Here is a 22,747-nt window from a genome sequence, read left to right on the forward strand (position 1 = left end):
CAAAAACAATAAATAAAAGATAATGGGTTGGGGTAAAATAACATAAATGACCCCCGAAAAACAAAGAGCAGATATATAAAGAGAAGGATGGGACCAGCGAGGCAGATGAAGAGACACATAAGAGAGGTGGTGTGTGAAAGCCCTGGAAGCCATGCAGGGAAGGAGGATATTAGTCTAGTACAGTGGTTTTCAGCCCATTTCATTCAAGGCCCATTTCTTATTCGTCATTTGAGCCTACAAACCACCATTTGATTAGATAATCTCTCAGACCCCAAACGCACAATTTTGTCCACAATTCCATGCTGTATTGACGTGGTACCATAGGAGAGACACAATCGTTGATCAATAATAACAATTCTATACATTCTCTAACACTTCTGTACTGGTGAATTAAGTAATGCAAATGTTTAACACAATCAGTGCCGGGATTTCTTTCAAAATAGAAGCTCGGGGTGCCGGGAAGATATGTCCGCTTTTACTCTGTAAGCTTTGTGAACGGTAAACAGGGAAGTGAACGACAACGCGCATGCACAAAAAAGCAAGGAGTATGGTGCAGGAGGAGAGGCCAACTCCAAAAAAAAGAAAACAATTCAGAATATTTTTCTCTCGGTTGATATCAATGAAAATGCGCTAGGACGTGTGCACCCGTCGGTTGGATTAGTTATGACGTTCCCACATGTCGTACAGTCTAAATGGGTTAACAATAATGGAACTCTTGAGTGTGTAAAATGAAACCAAATGCACCCGTAAGGGTTCATTTGGTTTCATTTCACGCTCTCAAGAGTTAAAGATCTATATAAGGGTCAATTTGGTTACCAACTGTCCATCATTTAGCTGGGGACCACCTGGAACCCCCTCAAGAACCAGAAACTTCTTATTTTAAATGTATGCTCTTCTTGGGAGGGAGGGGTGGATGCGGGTTTTTTTAGCTTGCAGATCGGCAATTATTATGATTTTGTTTTAGGACATATGAGGTTTCCCCCGCCAGCATCGGGAAAAATCTTCAAACCGAGGCCCTGAGGAGATTGGGGCCTAATAGCGAACCTGTGGACAGACAAGCTGTAGTCCACCCCCCCCCCCCCCCCCCCCCCCCCCTCTCCTAAACTCCTGCTATAGCTGGCCCTGGGCGCTCCACTCCGGTGTGTGTGTGTGCGTGGGCGTGTGCGTGTGTGTGTGTGCGCGTGCGTGCGTGCGTGCGTGTTGTTTGGGGCTGGCCGTGCTCCCATCCTCCTCAGAGGGGAGGCTCCCCCCCTTCCCTCTCCTTCAACCCGCCCCACCCCTGGGAGCAAGAGGAGAAGGAAGGGGGGGTTCTTTTTCAACCCTTCTCCTCCGCCTCATCTCCTGGAGATTTTCTACCGCTCTAAATCACCCGTGGAGGCTGAAGGCCTGCAAGCAGACAGGACGGGAAGGGACGGACGGACAGACAGAGACAGACTCACAGGCAGGCAGGCAGACATGGGGAGGACATGTTTACTTGGCCCAGGAGTGGGGCTGAGATGGGAGCGATGTCGGTGGAGATGGAGGGGAGGGGGAGGAGGAGGAGGAGGGGAGAGGAAAGGAATGGGGAGAGAGCTGCTCCTGATGAGGGTTCTATTAAGACGAATCTGCGGAGAGGGAGCGAGGAGCGTAGAGGCCATGGAACAACACACTCAACGCCATCTATTAGAGTCTAGTCAGTGAAGAGCTGTTTCCCAAACAGTGGGTCGACTCGGGACCCATTACTAGGTCACAGACCAATTCTTACGGGTCACGACCTAGATTTAAAAATATAAACGTTTTGTTTAAATAAATAAAAAAGTAAAAGGACTATAAAGCGCACCTGAATATAAGCCGCACCAGCTAAATTTAGGGACAAAAACAAATATGTACATATACAAGCCGCACTGGACTATAAGCCGCAGGTGGACGTGGACCGGCCATAGAGATAGATTTAGAAGGTCCCCTAGTGGCCGTTAGCTGTAAAAATCCATAGATTAGCCGTACCGTTGAATAGGCCGCAGGGTTCAAAGCATGAGGAAAAGGTATCGGCTTATAGTCCGGAAATTACGGTATACCTTTCGGAAGGTTTCCTATAACTATACATAATTTATCTAGGGATTGGGGACCCCATCAATGACCCCTGAATCTAACTGTTGCATTGGGGTGGTGCCTTCCTTTACCTAATTCATAAACCTAACTCTAAAAATATCACACACAAAATAAATCACACTGAGGGGCGCAGCTACGGCAGTATTTACATACATCAGCCAGATTACATCTTATGTTGTCATTTACTGCCAAACATTAAAAGTCCCTAGACTTGGCTGCCAAGATGGCAGCCAAGTCTAGGGACTTTTAATGTTGTATATAATAATTGGCTGTTATTTTGCCATGCTTTGGAGGGGCTATTGTGCCTAAAAATAAAGTTGTTTTAAAACAACCATTTGTGAGGACCAGGACAAAGGTCATTACAACGTCTATTTCTCAATTTATACTATTGTTGTGGGAACATAATGGTCCTCACAAGAATAGTGTCTACCACCCCACTATGTCATCTCTGCTGTGATCACCACCCCACTATGTCATCTCTGCTGTGATCACCACCCCACTATGTCATCTCTGATGTGATCACCACCCCACTATGTCATCTCTGCTGTGATCACAACCCTGTCATCTCTGCTGTGATCACCACCCCACTGTGATCTCTAATGTGATCACCACCCCACTATGTCATCTCCACTGTGATCACCACCCCACTATGTCATCTCCACTGTGATCACCACCCCAATATGTCATCTCTGCTGTGATCACAACCCTGTCATCTCTGCTGTGATCACAACCCTGTCATCTTTGCTGTGATCACAACCCCACTGTGATCTCTGCTGTGATCACCACCCCACTATGTCATCTCTGCTGTGATCACCATCCCACTATGTCATCTCTGCTGTGATCACCACCCCACTGTGATCACTGCTGTGATCACCACCCCACTGTGATCTCTGCTGTGATCACCACCCCACTGTGATGTCTGCTGTGATTATCACCACCCCACTATGTCATCTCCACTGTGATCACCACCCCACTGTGATCTCTACTGTGATGATCACCACCCCACTATGTCATCTCCACTGTGATCACCACCCCACTATGTCATCTCTGCTGTGATCACCACCCCACTGTGATCTCTGCTGTGATCACCACCCCACTATGTCATCTCCGCTGTGATCACCACCCCACTATGTCATCTCTGCTGTGATCACCACCCCACTATGTCATCTCTGCTGTGATCACCACCCCACTGTGATCTCTGCTGTGATGATCACCACCCCACAGAAAAAAAATAAAGTTGTTTTAAAACAACCATTTGTGAGGACCAGGACAAAGGTCATTACAACGTCTATTTCTCAATTTATACTATTGTTGTGGGAACATAATGGTCATCTCTGCTGTGATCACCACCCCACTATGTCATCTCTGCTGTGATCACCACCCCACTATGTCATCTCTGCTGTGATCACCACCCCACTATGTCATCTCTGCTGTGATCACCACCCCACTATGTCATCTCTGCTGTGATCACCACCCCACTATGTCATCTCTGCTGTGATCACCACCCCACTATGTCATCTCTGCTGTGATCACAACCCTGTCATCTCTGCTGTGATCACCACCCCACTGTGATCTCTAATGTGATCACCACCCCACTATGTCATCTCCACTGTGATCACCACCCCACTATGTCATCTCTGCTGTGATCACAACCCTGTCATCTCTGCTGTGATCACAACACTGTGATCTCTGCTGTGATCACCACCCCACTATGTCATCTCTGCTGTGATCACCATCCCACTATGTCATCTCTGCTGTGATCACTACCCCACTGTGATCTCTGCTGTGATCACCACCCCACTGTGATCTCGGCTGTGATCGCCACCCCACTGTGATCTCTGCTGTGATGATCACCACCCCACTATGTCATCTCCACTGTGATCACCACCCCACTGTGATCTCTACTGTGATGATCACCACCCCACTATGTCATTTCCACTGTGATCACCACCCCACTATGTCATCTCTGCTGTGATCACCACCCCACTGTGATCTCTGCTGTGATCACAACCCTGTCATCTCTGCTGTGATCACCACCCCACTGTGATCTCTAATGTGATCACCACCCCACTATGTCATCTCCACTGTGATCACCACCCCACTATGTTGTTTTAAAACAACCATTTGTGAGGACCAGGACAAAGGTCATTACAACGTCTATTTCTCAATTTATACTATTGTTGTGGGAACATAATGGTCATCTCTGCTGTGATCACCACCCCACTATGTCATCTCTGCTGTGATCACCACCCCACTATGTCATCTCTGCTGTGATCACCACCCCACTATGTCATCTCTGCTGTGATCACCACCCCACTATGTCATCTCTGCTGTGATCACCACCCCACTATGCCATCTCTGCTGTGATCACAACCCTGTCATCTCTGCTGTGATCACCACCCCACTGTGATCTCTAATGTGATCACCACCCCACTATGTCATCTCCACTGTGATCACCACCCCACTATGTCATCTCTGCTGTGATCACAACCCTGTCATCTCTGCTGTGATCACAACACTGTGATCTCTGCTGTGATCACCACCCCACTACGTTATCTCTGCTGTGATCACCACCCCACTATGTCATCTCTGCTGTGATCACCACCCCACTATGTCATCTCTGCTGTGATCACCACCCCACTATGTCATCTCTGCTGTGATCACCACCCCACTATGTCATCTCTGCTGTGATCACCACCCCACTATGTCATCTCTGCTGTGATCACAACCCTGTCATCTCTGCTGTGATCACCACCCCACTGTGATCTCTAATGTGATCACCACCCCACTATGTCATCTCCACTGTGATCACCACCCCACTATGTCATCTCTGCTGTGATCACAACCCTGTCATCTCTGCTGTGATCACAACACTGTGATCTCTGCTGTGATCACCACCCCACTATGTCATCTCTGCTGTGATCACCATCCCACTATGTCATCTCTGCTGTGATCACTACCCCACTGTGATCTCTGCTGTGATCACCACCCCACTGTGATCTCGGCTGTGATCGCCACCCCACTGTGATCTCTGCTGTGATGATCACCACCCCACTATGTCATCTCCACTGTGATCACCACCCCACTGTGATCTCTACTGTGATGATCACCACCCCACTATGTCATTTCCACTGTGATCACCACCCCACTATGTCATCTCTGCTGTGATCACCACCCCACTGTGATCTCTGCTGTGATCACAACCCTGTCATCTCTGCTGTGATCACCACCCCACTGTGATCTCTAATGTGATCACCACCCCACTATGTCATCTCCACTGTGATCACCACCCCACTATGTTGTTTTAAAACAACCATTTGTGAGGACCAGGACAAAGGTCATTACAACGTCTATTTCTCAATTTATACTATTGTTGTGGGAACATAATGGTCATCTCTGCTGTGATCACCACCCCACTATGTCATCTCTGCTGTGATCACCACCCCACTATGTCATCTCTGCTGTGATCACCACCCCACTATGTCATCTCTGCTGTGATCACCACCCCACTATGTCATCTCTGCTGTGATCACCACCCCACTATGTCATCTCTGCTGTGATCACAACCCTGTCATCTCTGCTGTGATCACCACCCCACTGTGATCTCTAATGTGATCACCACCCCACTATGTCATCTCCACTGTGATCACCACCCCACTATGTCATCTCTGCTGTGATCACAACCCTGTCATCTCTGCTGTGATCACAACACTGTGATCTCTGCTGTGATCACCACCCCACTATGTTATCTCTGCTGTGATCAGCATCCCACTATGTCATCTCTGCTGTGATCACCACCCCACTGTGATCTCTGCTGTGATCACCACCCCACTGTGATCTCGGCTGTGATCGCCACCCCACTGTGATCTCTGCTGTGATGATCACCACCCCACTATGTCATCTCCACTGTGATCACCACCCCACTGTGATCTCTACTGTGATGATCACCACCCCACTATGTCATTTCCACTGTGATCACCACCCCACTGTCATCTCTGCTGTGATCATCACCCCACTGTGATCTCTGCTGTGATCACCACCCCACTGTGATCTCTGCTGTGATCACCACCCCACTATGTCATCTCCACTGTGATCACCACCCCACTATGTCATCTCTGCTGTGATCACCACCCCACTGTGATCTCTGCTGTGATGATCACCACCCCACAGACAGCCTATATACTTTGACTATGACTGACCTGGAGAACAGTGATCGATAAATGCATTGAGAGCTTGCAGTTCTGACATGCTCACTACTTCTGTGCGAGACTCGTGTATGAAGAACTACTAGGGCATTCATTTACGGAAAAAACAAACAAAAAAACATGCAAATTTGAAACATGGAGATACAAGGATTCTATCCGACATTGCACTTACTACATGTGCACGCACGCACACAGTGTGTAATCACTGACAAGGTGATATATCGGCGTACACTCACCACATTCCCATTAAACTGTAAATACAGGGCAACAGTGTGTGCAACTGTGCACATGTGTGTGCGTGTGTGTGTGCGCGTGCATGCACATGTGTGTTGCAATGCATGCATGCTTACAGTATGTCTGTGTCTGTCATATTGTCTCCCATTCATCAGAGCCCCCCCCTTTCGGGGGCTGGTCTAGCAGGCCAAAGCCACATGTGATTTATCCAGCGACCTCACCCACCAACTATTCCCTCCACACAGCTGCTCAAAATCACCAACTCTTACACCACAACACACACACAGGAAAATGGAATCTATATATAAGTGCATTTGCATGTTTCTGTCCAGTGTGTGTGTATGTGTGTGTGCGTGCGCACACTTTGTGTTTGTATATGTGCGTTGTGGATAACCCCATGATAATGTGTTCCCTACATAAACTGACCGTTGCGTACATCCGTGTGTGCACGTACGTATGTACTTGTATTACTGTACTCGTGAAGGCCAAACTGTCCCCGCAACTTCCACAAGTATAAGCCTACAGTAGAATTTGAGTAATAAGACATGGTGAGGACATTATTGTCCGGAGAAATGGTTCTTTTATGGTTGAAATATATAATAGTTTTCATGCATAGGCTTACAATTAGGAAAAGATTCAGGTTTGGCGTTCAGTTTAGTTTAGGTTTAGACATTTAGAGGTCAGGGTAACACCAGGGCTCCACCGGGCGCGCTGCGTCTCCGTCAGCGGCGCGTCTCCGTCAGGGAATGTTCCCTTTTAATCAATGAAGTGTGGCTCCACTGCCCGCGTTGCGTTGCGTTGACGGAGACGCGACGCGTGCATTCAAATTGAACCGGTGCGTTTTTTTGACGCACGCGACGGAGACGCAACGCGTCCGGTGGAGCCCTGGCGTTAGAGTTGTATGACTGATTTACATACTTAGTTGTGCACCAGTGTTGCATGCGCCAAAAACAGTTTTGGGGTTTCACTTGAGCCCTGAACAATCTGAACAATTAATCGTTTCTAATTTTATTTATATTTATATATATATATATATATATATATATATATATATATATATATATATATATATATATATATATATATATATATATATATATATATATATATATATATATATATAATTACCCGATATTATATGTTTATCTCTCTCTTTCCAAGGCAATGGGGAATCGGAGAATAAGTTGCATAATGATTGAATCATTAGTACAGTATGTCCTTGTCCTGCAATGTCTTGTTGAATGTCATGTTTTTTTGTTATGTATGTGGACCCCAGGAAGATTAGCTGTATGCACCAGCTAATGGGGATCCTAATAAACTCAATAAGCTCGCTCAATCAATCAATCAATCAATCAATCAATCAGTCCTTACCGATCTGCATGACCCGTCCGAACACAGAGGAGTTGTCCACCGTGCTGCAGTTCCAGCGCCGGTGCCTGAACTGGTACTGGCACTCCCGGATGCCCGTCTTGGCGCCCTCGCCGATGTACTGCATGTGGTCCTGGTAGAGCTGGCACAGCTTCTTCTGGCCCTGCGACAGGCCCACCAGCTGGCTGCACAGAGGCTGGGCGCCGATGATGTACGCCTCAGGGATGAGCAGCGGGTTCATGGCCAACGACCTGGACAGGAGAGCAGAGAGGAGACCTTCGTCATTATGACAGTTATCTAATAAATATCTCTTCTGGGTCACAGGCTAAAAGGTTTGTGAACCACTGAATCAGAGGGCGGACTGCCACGCGCCCCAGCTATTCATTTACATGGACGTTTGCTCAGTGACATTTGAAGCACCCGGAAGAACGCTCTTTGCTAACCGCCATGAACGTGCCTGAATCGATACATGAACGAGCGCCCTGTGTTAAACCCCATGCTGCGAGCTCTTTTCACTGGTCAGCCACTCTGGGGGGCCTGGTCATTATGAGGAGAGACCCAACCCTGGTCATTATGAGGAGAGACCCAACCCGGGAGGCCTGGTCATTAGGAGGAGAGACCCAACCCTGGTCATTATGAGGAGAGACCCAACCCTGGTCATTATGAGGAGAGACCCAACCCTGGTCATTATGAGGAGAGACCCAACCCTGGTCATTATGAGGAGAGACCCAACCCGGGAGGCCTGGTCATTATGAGGAGAGACCCAACCCTGGTCATTATGAGGAGAGACCCAACCCTGGTCATTATGAGGAGAGACCCAACCCTGGTCATTATGAGGAGAGACCCAACCCGGGAGGCCTGGTCATTATGAGGAGAGACCCAACCCTGGTCATTATGAGGAGAGACCCAACCCGGGAGGGAGGGAAGGAAAGAAGGAAGGAAGGAAGGAAGGAAGGAAGGAAGGAAGAGAAAGGAAATGAGAAAAAGACAGACAGACAGAGGGGGTGACAGAGAGAGGGGGGAGGGAAGAAAGAGAAAAGGAAAGACGAATAAAGAAAGAACATTTAATGTTACAAATTCAGCATAATTAACACACACAACTAATGTGACAAGTGCATCCCTCTTGGCTCCTCCATTAGTGAACTAATGCACAGACACCAACCACAGTGAACCGTCCTCTAATGTGATTCATTAGCTCTATCGCTTTCTGACAAACTCATTTTCTCTCTCTCAGGTCTGCAGTCAGATTATTATCCTTCCTACTCATGGGACAAACACAACTATTATTCACACAGCATATACTAATCTCTCCACAGAGGCCAGAAGCAGAGGATAAATGAAATAAATTATCTGACTGAAGACGGACCAAATAAAAGACTCTTAACGCAAACAAATTACTGAGAGAGAGAGAGAGAGAGAGAGAGAGAGAGAGAGAGAGAGAGAGCAAGAGCAAGAGAGAGAAGAAAAGAAACAGGCAACACTACACAGTCATGCATTTATTTGTGACTGATGAAATGTAATTTGATTACATGTGTACACTCACAGAGTCTAAAGCTGAAATCTTAAAATGTACTTATGTTCTATCAATTACACCACCCATGAAGCCAATCATGCATGGAAATTCCTTTTCCTTATTTTCCCCCGAGCCAATAATTTGATGACCGGATCATCGGTCCATAGAAGACAAAAAAAACTGAGATTCTGTTGTGATGTGTGCTTGTAGATCTTCACTAGTTTGGGTCTAATCTCTCTTTTGGGTATCGACCTGAAAAGATTGGTAACCACTGCTCCATGCCAATGGTTCTCAACCAGTGGTCCCTGAGTGGGTTACAGGTGGTCCCCCAGCTAAATTATGGCGAGTTGATAACCAAATGGACCCTTGTAGATCTTTAACTCTTTTGAGTGTAAAATTAATCCAAATTAAACCTTATTAACTCATACATAGCTAAATGGCAGTAGCAATAATACAGCACAGGCTAACATAGATTTGTTCTATTTATTTTGAGAGTTGTACAATTTAAAAAAAAGAAAAAAAAAAAAGAAAAAAGAATCTCAATGTTAAAAAGCTGTTAACTGTTCTGAGAGTGTAAAACGAAACCAAATGGAGTCTAACAGAAGTCTACAGAATTAGAGAATGTAGAAGTTATTTTGATCAACGTTTGCCTGTTATCTCTCCTGATGGTACCAACATCAACAGCACAGCATGGAATTGTGGACAAAATCCTATCAAACGAACAACAACATATATACATTTTTGTGTCTCAGAGGCTAAATCTCATCAAATGGTAGTCCGCGGCTCAAATGCAGAATAAATAATATGAAAAGGGTTGAAAACCACAGGGACCCCGGAAATGCTTTGGCCATGTCTCGCCACCCCCCCTCCACACCCCCAATACAAATTGGCCGCTACAATAACCTATAATAATAGAGAAGATACATCAATAAATACTGAAACCAGAGATAATCAGTAAGGAAAGTTTATGCATGTACTATGTAAACTCTTCATTTCTATTTTCCAGCCATTCAGTTGCAAAATAATTTGGCGACGTTGCGACCCCCGGGATGAGAACCCCTGCTCTATACCATACAGACTAGTTAATAAAATGACATTTCAGACGTTCAAATAAAGTTGCGGATTGCAGCTTTTTGTTAAAGAGTGTGCGCGTGCATGCGTATAGTGTGTGTGAGCCATCTGGTTCCAGGGACCACAAGCCCCCCCCCCCCCCCCATCCCACCCTGATCCCCCAGAGAGAGACAATTAGCCCCTGGTGTAACCTGATCAACTAGGAAAATCTCTGCACTAAATATGCACGCACCAGAACCACATGCACAGCCAGCGTGCAATCCGTGCATGCACACATACATAAACACAAGCTAAACGTGTGCAATGTGCATGTGGCCTCACGCGCGCACACAATCTCACATGTGCGAGGCCTCAGTCGTTATGCTACTCGAAATAATTTACATTTGCAGGTATAATATCACCGCCATCATCGACACCTTTTGTATGTAGCTTTTGTATGTCCCACATTTTAATTTTTTAATGTTTTTTTTTTCCTTCTTTTTTCTACATCGTCACATGTTGCGTGTCACACAAAAGTAGCAAAAACAAAAGCTACTTTTGCAGATCGGCATACTTTTGGGCCGTTTTCGCAATCCTGAAAAGTAGCAGTTTTTGGACATATGGGGTTTGCTGTGGACAAGGAGGGGAAGCGAGAGGATCATATCGTCACCGTCGGGTGGAAACCTCATATGTTCAAAAACTTGTTTGTTACTTTTCAGGATTCAAATCTGAAAGCATCAAAAGTAGCAGATCTACAAGCTCAAAACGCACGCTTCGAGCTTGTGCAGATCACCATCTGCTACGTTTGATGCCTTCTTGTGTGACGCCGTCGGGCGCCGTCGGGAGTTAGAACGTGGAGATAAGAGGTTTCTGCCCGGATAACAACGTCCTCCATGGGGATCTGTGGTAACGTGTTAATTTTCTATTAAATTCCCATCATGTTAACTCGTTTTGTGTGTGTGTGTGTGTGTCTCTCTCAGCCAACTCTTTTCTGCCTAAATGAAAAATGATGTGAACACGAAACCCCTCAATATCACACACAATCACTAAAAAATATTTTCTTTTTTAATGGAGCATTTCTTAAAAGTTCTCTAAAGCCTCCCATACACTATACAAGAGTTTTGACAAGATTTTTAAAAGACTACATTCTAGTCTAATGTAGTCTTTTAAAAAATCTTTCCAAAATCTTGTCAGAACTCTTGTAGTGTAGGCCTATGGCATTGCTGTGCATGCATGAATGTCACATACGGTACACACACGCACGCACGCACGCACGCACGCACGCACGCACGCACGCACGCACGCACGCACGCACACGGTCTTACTACATAGTTCGTGCTTGCACATATTTGGATACTTACTCAAAAGCCACAGCATTCTATGTTTTCTATAATATTCATAATTTTGGTTTGGCTAAAATGTGGAAAAAGAAAATAAGGGAGAAAAAGGATCTTCCTGCAAAGCTAATGTGCAACAGTCAGCATGTTGTAGTGCTTCATATGTGGTGCGACTGAAGCTTAACACGCACGCACGATTTTGAAGCTAAAAACAAGTTAAAAAATATATAACGTTTTACATTTGATATATATAATATATGAAGTCATAACCATTATCTTCTTTATGACCATGTTTGGTTCTTTTATATGAACTTCTAGAACCAAAGTTCTAGAACTTTGGTTCTAGAACTGGTTCCGTGGAACCTTATGGTGCTTTCACGGAACTGGCGGCCATGTTTTGGTTCCACTTCCGAACCAACTATTAGGGTTCTGACCAAATTCATTTTCAGTGGAAACACTGCACTGGTTCAATATTAGGCGGGAAGTGGGAACAGGGGTCATCGCCATCTTGGCAATATTATTACCTGACACACAAATAGATAGCCCTGAATGACCATAACAGGTCTGTAACTGTGAGTGTTCAAATGGAACCAAATGGGTCCATTTGAACACTCTGAGTTAAGGGGGTCATTGCAAATAAAACATTTAGGACCACTAGTACTAGTTGGGACTCCTAATGTGCCATAGAGTTGTAGTAGTGTCAAACGTATTCTGAAGAAAACCTGGAGACTTGACATTCAGTAAGTGGGTCATTGTAATGGTGTGTAAATTAGAAAATCAAAAACTTGCCACGAACAAGACCAGGTCTTTGTCACGGACACATTGTGTTGTCCGTGTACCGGTTCAACCCCGGTGGGAGAAGGTGGCCCACTGTCTTTGTATTTCAAATAGACTCATTATCGCATTAGTGCTGCACGATTAATGAAAAAAAGATTGCAATCTAGATTCAGACACCTATGCGATCTCATTTCTAAATTTGAGCAAGAATCGTGCAGCACTAGTTGGCTGTCCAATTAATTTTAGTTACTCTTATGTTTTTGCTACAAGAGAGAGACTTGAAGAGAGGTTTAAGTCAAGCACTTTGATGTTGTCTGTTTAAAGCCACAGTAGCTGTGGCTCCAGGTGCCATATTTTGAATGTAGTAATGTTCAGCGACTACAGACTAAAGACAATAAATATTGCCATGGACAAAATGTGAATTGTGTGAGAATCGCGTGATCTCAATTCTTGTAGAGGAAAATCTGATTTTGAGCAAGAATCGTGCAGCACTATATCACCATCTTGACAGTGAACCAAGAAACATGAAAGCTCGTCTTTTAAGGAAAAGCCTAAACCAGGACTTTTCTTTCTTTTTCCAGACTTGTGTCAACAAATATAGAAGAACGGTCCTTTTGCAAAGCAATAAAAAATGCTCTTGCCATGCACTTTGTGGGCAAAAACCAAACATGGCGGATTTCTGACAAATGCGCAGCGCACACACGCGCAGTCGCGCACGCACGCACGCACACACGCACACACACACATGCACACACACACACACACACAAAGAGAGAGTGAACCAACACGGTACAAAGTCAACTCTTCAGTGTTCATTCATCATTTGTAACTCTGCAACCAAATGCACGCATACTGTCCATTCTGGTTACATGTGTACACTCCTAGTTGGCAGAGGATTTTAATCCAGTGTTTACGCAGGTCTATTTTTGCACTGCCAGAGTAAGTAAACCGCTTCTATTCTGGGGGGGAACATGTGCGTGTGTGTGACGCGCTTTAGAGCTTGTAGATCCACTATTTGTTTGGCGAAGACATTTGGTGTGGACCAGTGGTCCCAAACCTTTTCATATCAAGGCATTTATTCAGCATTTGAGCCACGGACCACCATGTGATGAGATTTAGCCTCTCAGACCTAGTGGAATTGTGGATAAGATTTTGTCCACAACTCCACGCTGTATTGATGTGGTACCATTAGGAGAGATAACAGGCACACATTGATCAAGATAACACTTCTTCTACATTATATAATTGTATAGACTTCTTGTAAATTAAGTAATGCAGATGAATAACAATAATGTAACTCTTGAGAGCTTAAAATGAAACCAAATGGACCGTAAGGATTCATTTGGTGTCATCTTACACCCTCAAGAGTTAAAGCTCTATAAGGGTCCATTTGGTTACCAACGCTCCATAATTTAACCCATTCTGAGCGGGAACCCCTTTTGGTGTTTTAACTAAGCATTGTGTTATACTTTAGCTATTGAAAAATAGCAGATCTACAAGCTCATAGTGCCACTCGGTTGCAGGTCTGCTATTTTTGAAAAATCGTGAAAATGCGGCACAAATCTTTGAATATATATTCTTTCAGAGCGAACTTTTTTTTTATTTCGACGTCAGGCCAAAATGGGTTAACTGGGGACCACCTGGAACCCCCTCAAGGACCACTGGTGGTCCCCAGACCACTGGTTGATAATCACTGGACTAGAGGGTTTAACCACTTACACCCCAACATGTGTATTGTTGTGAGCTTGTCGATCTGCTATTTTCGGCGAAAGCTTTCCCAACAATAACACTAGAACAGACACCAGTATAGAGCCCTGAGGGACTCCAGGCAACCGCATAGGAGTGCCGGCCATTTTTTTTTTCACTCAAAAAAAAGGACCATTCTTTTTTCCCCCTAGAGATTTCCAAAAATAATTATAGCAATTATTTTAAGCCTAGCATCAAACCATTCAGGACCCTGGTGAATCGTGACCATAAAGCCTTTAATTCTGTGAAGAAAAACAATATAATAATAATAATGATATGACAGTAGTAAATTTAATAAATCATTAAATAGTTTAAATACCCTTTGTTTAGCTTTTCTTTTTCCCTCTGAGACAATCCAAGATTTTATGGTCACAATTCACCAGGATCTTGGATGGCTTGATTCCAGGCTTACAATAATTGATATAAATATTGTTTGGACATAATGGGGAAGCTGGGAACAATGAACAGACTTTTATTTTACAGGAACCAGAAAATGGCCACCACTACTATGCAGTGGTTTTCAACACTTTTCATATCAAGGCCCATAATTGTGTTGGCATTTGAGCCACGGACCACCATTTGATGAGATTTAGCCACTCAGACCCAAAATATGTTGTTGTCATTGGATAATATTTTGTCCACAATTCTATGCTGTATTGATGTTGGTACCATTATGAGAGATAACAGGTAAACATTGATCAAAATAACAATTCTTATACATTCTCTAATTGTGTAGACTTCTTGTAAATTAAGTAATGCGAATGCTTAACAACAATTTAACTCCTGAGAGCGTAAAATGAAACCAAATGGACCCTTCATTTTACGCTCTCAAGAGTTAAAGATCTAAAAGGCTCCATGTGGTTGTTACCAACTCTCCATCATTTAGCTGGGGACCACCTGGAACCCCCTCAAGGACCACTGGTTGAAAACTACTGCCCTATAGGGTTAAGTGGTTGCATTAACACGGAGCAAGATTTGACTGTGAAAACTCACAAAATGCTACTTACCACCAGGAGTTGGCCTCCGCCACCACCTGCATGAGGAGGATGGCCAGGGTGAGGGCGAACACGCAGTTCCTAGAGTCCAGAATGCTGCCTGAGGGCCACCTCAACGCCCGACACCAGCTGCCCAGACCCAGGTTCATTCTGCCTGCTGCTGATGGCCTGGGAGGGGGAGAGAGAGAGGGCACAAGAATCGCTGTCATAATCTGTCTGCTGATTCCAACGTTTATTTATGTATTCCGACTTAATGTACAGTATAACTCATGGTCATGACGGGGTGATGCAGAGAGAGAGAGAGAGAGAGAGAGAGATGCAATGTATTCACACTGGCCAATTGTGCATTGTGCATAATGAACTGTGTGCGCGACTGCGCGTGCATATGAGAGAGAGAGAGAGAGAGAGAGAGAGAGAGAGACACACACACACACACACACACACACACACACACAGGGAGAGACCTGAGGCCATCAGTGCTTGCGGAGCAGTCGTTTGGCAGAAGGTCTGAGTGTGAAATGACAGACAGACAGACAGACAGACAGACAGACAGACAGACAGACAGGCAGGCAGGCAGGCAGGCAGGCAGACACAACTGTAGCATATACCCCTCAGCTAGATGCATTCCTACCTCTCACACAGAGAGAAAGAAAGAAAGAAAGAAAGAAAGAAAATATTGAATTAAGCACAAATATACTTGTCATTTTTGACCTGCACAAGTCCTGGCTGTGATTTGACTGTACAACGCATTTTGGCCTGGTAATGGTGTTGGCTGCCGAATGCCGAGTTCTACATTTGACACATTTACACAAATAAATGACATTTAAACATATTGAAAAGGGTCAAGTGTTTACCCAGGGAGGCCCACATGAATAGTTTTAGGGCAATGCTACAGTAAAATACTAAAGCTATTAGCCATAAAAGGTCATTCACCACAACTCGGGCCTACTTGGTGGGAAATCAATCTAAATTGTGTCAAGACTATCGTGGGAAATTTAAACAAGCGCCAATTCTCCAAAAACGCGTTCCTTTTTCTTAATTAAAAACACCACAGGATGTCAGCATTAATTAAGATCAATTAAAACTTCACAAAATTGGAAACGTTCCAATATTATAAGATATAGCTTAATTATTTTAGCCATGGCCCAACATTGGAAAGTGTGTTTACTTCAGATCGATTGTTTTAACATTGAAAGTCAAATTAGTTTAAATCAAATGTCATTAATATAATTAAATGCCCACACTAGGTGGGTAGCCTATAGAGCGTCGCAGTCCCGCCCCCTACCCTGGACCAGGAAATGATTCTCCGTTCATTTTCCTCATAGACATTTCAGAAAGTATTTATTTAAAGACGTTTACGCCGCGGACAAAGCCAACTCGAGTCATGACAAATAATGACAACACAATTGTTTGGGCCGAACAAATAATTAGAAAGAAGAAAGAAACGGCAGGTTACAACACTTTTTTGTTGTTTTTCTTCTTTGTAATTATTTGTTTGGTCCAAAATATTGTTTGTGTTGTCATGAGTTGTCACGACTTGAGTTAGCTTTGTCCGCGGCGTAACCGTCTTTAAATAAATACTTTAAGAAATGTCTATGGGAAAAATGCATTGGGATTAATTTCCTGGTCCATGGTAGGGGGCGGGAGTGTGACGCTCTATAGCAAGTGGTTCTCAAAGTGGGGTCTCACTCTTCTTTTCTTTTTTTTTTTCTTTTTTTACACAAATCATCTCTTCTGGGGGTCCGTGGAACAAAACATTTTCAAATGGGGATCAAATACATCTCAATTTGGGGGTCCTGGACATGAAAAGCTTTGAGAAGCACTGGCCTCCAGCCACGTCAACAGGTAACACTGTGCACGGGCACTTCTTTCCTAGACTGAGAAAAGGTCAGGACTTATAAAAGGGAAAAAAGGGGCGATTCTTACTTTTATTACCATAATCTCTGCAGCACTATAGCTCCGGGCAAACCGTTCTAGTGGCTTGTGTGACTATATCCTATAATTCTATACGGACTGCGAGTTAAAATAATTAGTCTGTATTTTTTAGGCGTTGTGTGCAGAATGTTGCCCAGCTGTGCCGTCGGTTGTTGGGGTGTGTGTGATTTTGGAGGGTACTGGGACTCCCAATTTGTCACGCCACAGTATTTTCCAAAGTTGAGTTTGTCTGGAACTGCATGCGAGCCGGGTCTGCTGCTTAATACTCATTAAAGACAAGGCCAAGTACCCCCCCCCCCCCCCCCCCCCACACCCACACACACACACACACACACACACACACACACACACACTCTACCTAAGAGCCTATGAGGTTAGGCTTTTTAGATCTTTTTAAAATAAATTGTGGGGGGGGGGGGGGGGCTTTTCTGTCCACATCTCACAGCTAAGTGTAAATCAAGCCTAATTAAAATAAAACAATAAAAAAATTATAAGCATTCAACATTTTTCTTTCCCGCTATACTTTCTGCTACACTTGTGGGTACACACACACGCACAGAAGCGTACTGGCTGGAAACAACGGGCTATACTACCACTCCTTCGCACGACGGTATCACAGACCGAAAACAGCAGGTCTACAGGCTCGCGCGACATGCCGTGAGCTTGTAGATCGGATATCGTGTGAGCACACACGATGGACACCGTCGTGCCATAAAAAGCATAAGATGATGGATGATTGGACATTATTCATAGTTCTGCTCAAGAGTCTAAACACTCACACATAAATGTACCTTTATACCACCGGGATCTTTTTTTAAATCTATCAATATAGTTAGATGTGAAGAAAGAAAGAAAGAAAGAAAGCGTTCGTAACCACTTCAGCCCTGTATACTTCTAGCGAAAATAGCCAATCTACAAGCTCACACCGTTGTCTACGCTTCTAGATCTGTTTTTATATATAGCCTATATATTTTTATAAATAAAGTGTGACATAAATATAAATATTAAACATAGTTAATGCATTGATTTAATTCAGTCCGACCAAAGGATAAAACATATAGCCCCCATCACGACATAAGCATTTATCATCAGACCATCACCAGTGTGCGTGTGTGTGTGTGTGGGGGGGGGGGGGGGAGGAACAGTTTATGTCTGTCTCATGCAGTAGCCGAAAGTAACTAAGTACATTTACTGTACTGTGCTTACAAGTTAAGTTGAGGTATTGTTTACGTAACTTGAGCATGTCCATTTATCAAATAGACTTCTACTCAACTACATTGCAGAGATGGGCAAATAGATTGTGCTCTATTACACCACAATAATTTGAATGAAAACTGATTTAACGTTACTTTGTAGATTTAAAGTAAACATAAAGTATACGTCCTATTTTACACTTGGTGTGTTTTGAAAAAGAACAAGTCTTGAGCTTGTAGACCTGCTACTTTCAAAAGACTGACAAAGTTTGAAAACTTTTGGAATCAAAGTTGTGAAATGGGACATTTCTGCATGATATGAGAACTTGTTTTCCTTATAGGTATAGGCCACTTTATAACCAACCTAAGTACTTTTTTGTATGCCTATACCTTTGCACAAAGTAACATGTTGAATAGCAACGGGATCTTTACTCGTATTTCTACGGTACATTGATTGCTAAAAAAAAAAAAAGAAAAGAAAAGAAAAAAGAATCCTCCACTCCTCTTGTCTCGTGCATGGCACACCAGTCAGTGCACCGAGCAGAGAACTCCCCTGACCCCTGGGAACGATTTGACCCCAATTAGCTATTCATAAAGCGGGTGAATGGATGATGGATGATCGGCCCATTCATTTGTGTCGGTATAAACGCACTGGGGAGAGAGAGAGAAGAGAGGACTTGGACCAATTTGGACGGAGTGGAGTGGAGGAGCGGGTGCATGCATGGAAAGAAATTAACGTGTAGCCGCTGTCAAAATATTAGAAGCACAAGTGCAATTCTCTTCTCACGCTGAACTCCTGAGTGGCTTTTAATGTTTTAACTCTTAGATTGTACAAATGTAACCAAAAATGGGTCCATTTGGTGGTTACATTTCTACAATCTCTGGGTTTATGGCTACATAGAATAGCCTGCATTAACATAATTTTACTCTATAGGCCTACAGTATATGGGGAACATTTTCAATATTATGGACAGTTAGGTTATAGCCTATTAAACTGCTTAAATCATATAACCATGTTAGGCTAATTGCAATTATGCAGATACAGAGAGGCTAAGGGAGAAGCCTAGGGCTATATGTTCATACATATTTGTATTTATTCGCTATCTCTTTGGTTTTGTTTTCAGACCATAGTTGGACGCACTCAAGGCCAAATCATCTGAAATAGCCATTGCCAAAAATAATAATTGTTTCAGCAATACCAGTATGTAATTATCAAGACATTCTGTCTTCCCCCCCCCCCTCCCCCCTAAAAACGAATGTAAAAGGCCCATATAGTGATTTGAACACCAAAGTGGATGTACTAGCCTATAAGAAGTATATGCCTAGCTATGCGTTTTCACACATTTTTAGAACACAAAATAATAAATATAGCATATTCCTAATATCTAGTATATTTAGGAGAGGGCATGTAGATTGACTAGTTATGAATATATTCCAAGGCTTAATCTCATAGGCCTATACAGCATATGTTAGGTCTAGTTATGGTTGTATTTCAGCCACTATAAGGAGTCAGGACCATAACCACAATAATGGCGTTAATGCTCGGCAGTAGACGGAAATTACCTGGTGATATTTAGAACAGAACAGAAGTTAACATAAACATAATATTGTTGCACTAATCTCTGCTGCTTCTCTAAAGGCTGTGGCCCCTGGGTGCATGCTCTGGCTCTCATTAGACCAGGAGAGGGCGCCAGGGGACCAGGGTTTGATGCTGGGGGCCCGCAGGAGAGTAGAGGAGAACCACATTACATACATTACATACATAAAGCCTGGCTCCTCATTAAAACGCTATTTTATATTTTTAAGTTATGCCCAGGATATATACAGGGGACTGCATGTGTTCTTTGTCATGCGACTGTTCCTGGTCTGTATAAAGCGCACTATGCAACTGCATGCCGTCTGTCTGGGACATTACAGCATGATTGTTAGATCGGATAGTCTATGCATTTGCGAGGACTTTAAGGGTAGAGAAGTAGCCTATACTGCAGGGTGAATTAAATCAGGCCTTTACTTTACCTCAACGATGTGTTTTTTCGGCTATGTAATTAGGCTATTATTCCGCTGTATTGTTTTTAAGACAGAAAGGTTTGTCGCAGGCTGGTGACAACTGGGACACAATCAATGCGGGGGGTGGTTGGTTTGTTTGGTTGCACAGATCAAATCTGTCAAGAGTTGTTCCTCAAAGGAAGAAAAAAAAACATGTATGAACCCCTGGAAAACATTGAACAATGAAAAGTGCCTATGGATACTCACCAATGGCTGCAGTCCGTTAGAAAGATGTCCTAAAACTCCACTCCTTTTTTATTTGGTGTGAGTGACGATCAAACGAATAATTCCAGTTCCAAGCCAGGTGGGTTATTTTTTCTTCCGTTTAATTCCCTTTTCCCAGCAAGTTGTGTGAACACAAGAAGTCCACCGGGTTTGATTGAGTTGTATAGGTATCCCGATCTCCCGGAAAGCTTGCTGGACCGACAGACACGTACAAAAAGCCCACTGGTTCAAGTTGTTCAGAAGTAGGTTACATGTAAAGGAGGGGGGAAATAATCAGGGTAATCGGTGAATGCACTCCGTAACGTGCGCCAAATAATCTGAGTGGGGAGAAGAACCGGCGGATTTTATTTACAAAGTCATGAACGAGATCTGGAGAAACAACCCCCTCCAAAAAAAAAAAATCAGTGCCGTTAACAAACGTGGGCGTGATTATAAAAGCCTTAATGACAAATTAAACATTCACAGGCAACACTCTCACAAACTTTTTGTGGTGCCAGTGGCAGAAAAGCGTCAGCAGCAAGCAACAAACTTTGTGCCCCCTTTTTTCTCCTCCTTCTGATCTTGAAGGAAACTGTCCCACTTTTCTTCTTGCTTTCTCCTCTCCTCGATCGGCGTTCCACCACCGTTTTACCAAAAGAAACAATGATTTCTCCCCCGGCCGTTTTTTTTTTTTAAAGACAAAAATTATATATATAGCCTATATATAAAATGTACCGGGAAAAACCAAGTAGACGTGAAGAGAAATAGGTTTTGAATGAAACAAAACAAAAAAAGAGATTATAATCCAAGCGGTTGCAGCAGTGTTGCGGTCACCTTTTCACTGGGAAGGAAGCAGCGCGTCGGCTCGGGGTTTGTTTTACCTGTAGAAACATCCACAGCACGGGAGTCCTCGCCACAAACGACTCGTCAGTTCACCCTCCATTCTCCAAAAAAACGTCCCTGTCAAATCCTTGTTGTTGTTGTTGTTTCAGCTTAGATAAGAAGCCTCACGCCAAGTAAATTAAATAATGCATCCACCTTGCAAAAAAGACGATGAAAACAAGAAAAGTGCTGCAAAACTTTGTTTCTTTTTTCACCCCCTTTCCTTTGCTTTCCACCCGTGTACGTGTGGGTTAAATTGACTGTGTCCAAAACGCACAGTACAGTGTGAGTCTAGTAGTGAGTCAGTGTGTGAGAGTGTGTGTGTGCGTCTGGGAGCGTCTATCCTCTCTGGCTGCTGGATGAACAGTGCAGTGAAGGTTGCTTGCAGGCAGCCAGGCAGCAGAGCAGGCTGTGCTGAATGGAATGATCTCTCCTCTCTCTCTCTCTCTGGTTCAGGGTTGGTGTCAGTCTCTCAGTCACCTGCCTCCTCCTCCGTCGCCTCCTCTCTTCAAACTGGCGAACTGCTGCACCGATGCGCGCTGCAAAACTTTCAGATGACGCATGCGCTTTTCGGATCATGTCTCTCTCTTTTTCTTTTTTTCTTTTTTTTTATGTCGCTCCCCGGGCCCGGACACACACCAACCAACCCCAACATTAAAGCAAGTGGTTCTCAAAGTGAGGCCCGAGGACGCACTGTGAGACCCTGAGGGGGTTTCCACCCCCCAAAAGAAGATGAAACACTCATCCAGAGTTTACTTTTTAATTGAATCAATAGCTGAACTAAAAATATAAGGTGGCAATGGCATATACTATGCTATTTTCGGATTATTTTTTAATTTAGAAAATTATAACAAAATGTTAAATGTTGAAGAAGACAAATCTGTGTGTGTGAGTGTGCGTGTGATGTGTGTGCGCATGCACTGCGTGTGTGAGTGTGTGCGTGCATGTGCGTGTGTGTTACAGTGTCAGTGTGTGTGCATGCATGTGTGTGCGTGCGTGCGTGCGTGCGTGCGTGCGTGTGTGTGCGTGCACTTGCTTGCGCGTGGCCAAATATCAGTTTGGGGGATCCTTGACATGAAAATGTTTCAGAAAGAGAACCAAGAATGAGGAGAGAGAGAGAGAGAGAGAGAGAGAGAGAGGGGGCTTGACTCGGAATTTGAGTGTAGGTGAAATT

At 44.0% G+C, this 22,747-nt stretch overlaps 1 protein-coding gene across 1 annotated transcript; it reads right to left on the reverse strand.

Moving 5' to 3' along the window:
* Positions 1-7,898: 7,898 nt before the first annotated feature.
* On the reverse strand, positions 7,899-22,065 carry LOC306918018 (protein Wnt-5a-like; the record flags this gene model as incomplete). The annotated part of the gene is made up of 3 exons (XM_079530916.1): positions 20,695-22,065; positions 15,326-15,481; positions 7,899-8,146 (listed from the first exon to the last, which is right to left on the reverse strand). Coding segments are annotated over exons 2-3 (385 nt in total), but the record flags the coding sequence as incomplete, so codon positions are not given.
* Positions 22,066-22,747: the final 682 nt, after the last annotated feature.

This window comes from Electrona antarctica (assembly GCF_951216825.1).
Source record: "Electrona antarctica genome assembly, contig: scaffold_871, whole genome shotgun sequence".
NCBI lineage: Eukaryota > Metazoa > Chordata > Actinopteri > Myctophiformes > Myctophidae > Electrona > Electrona antarctica.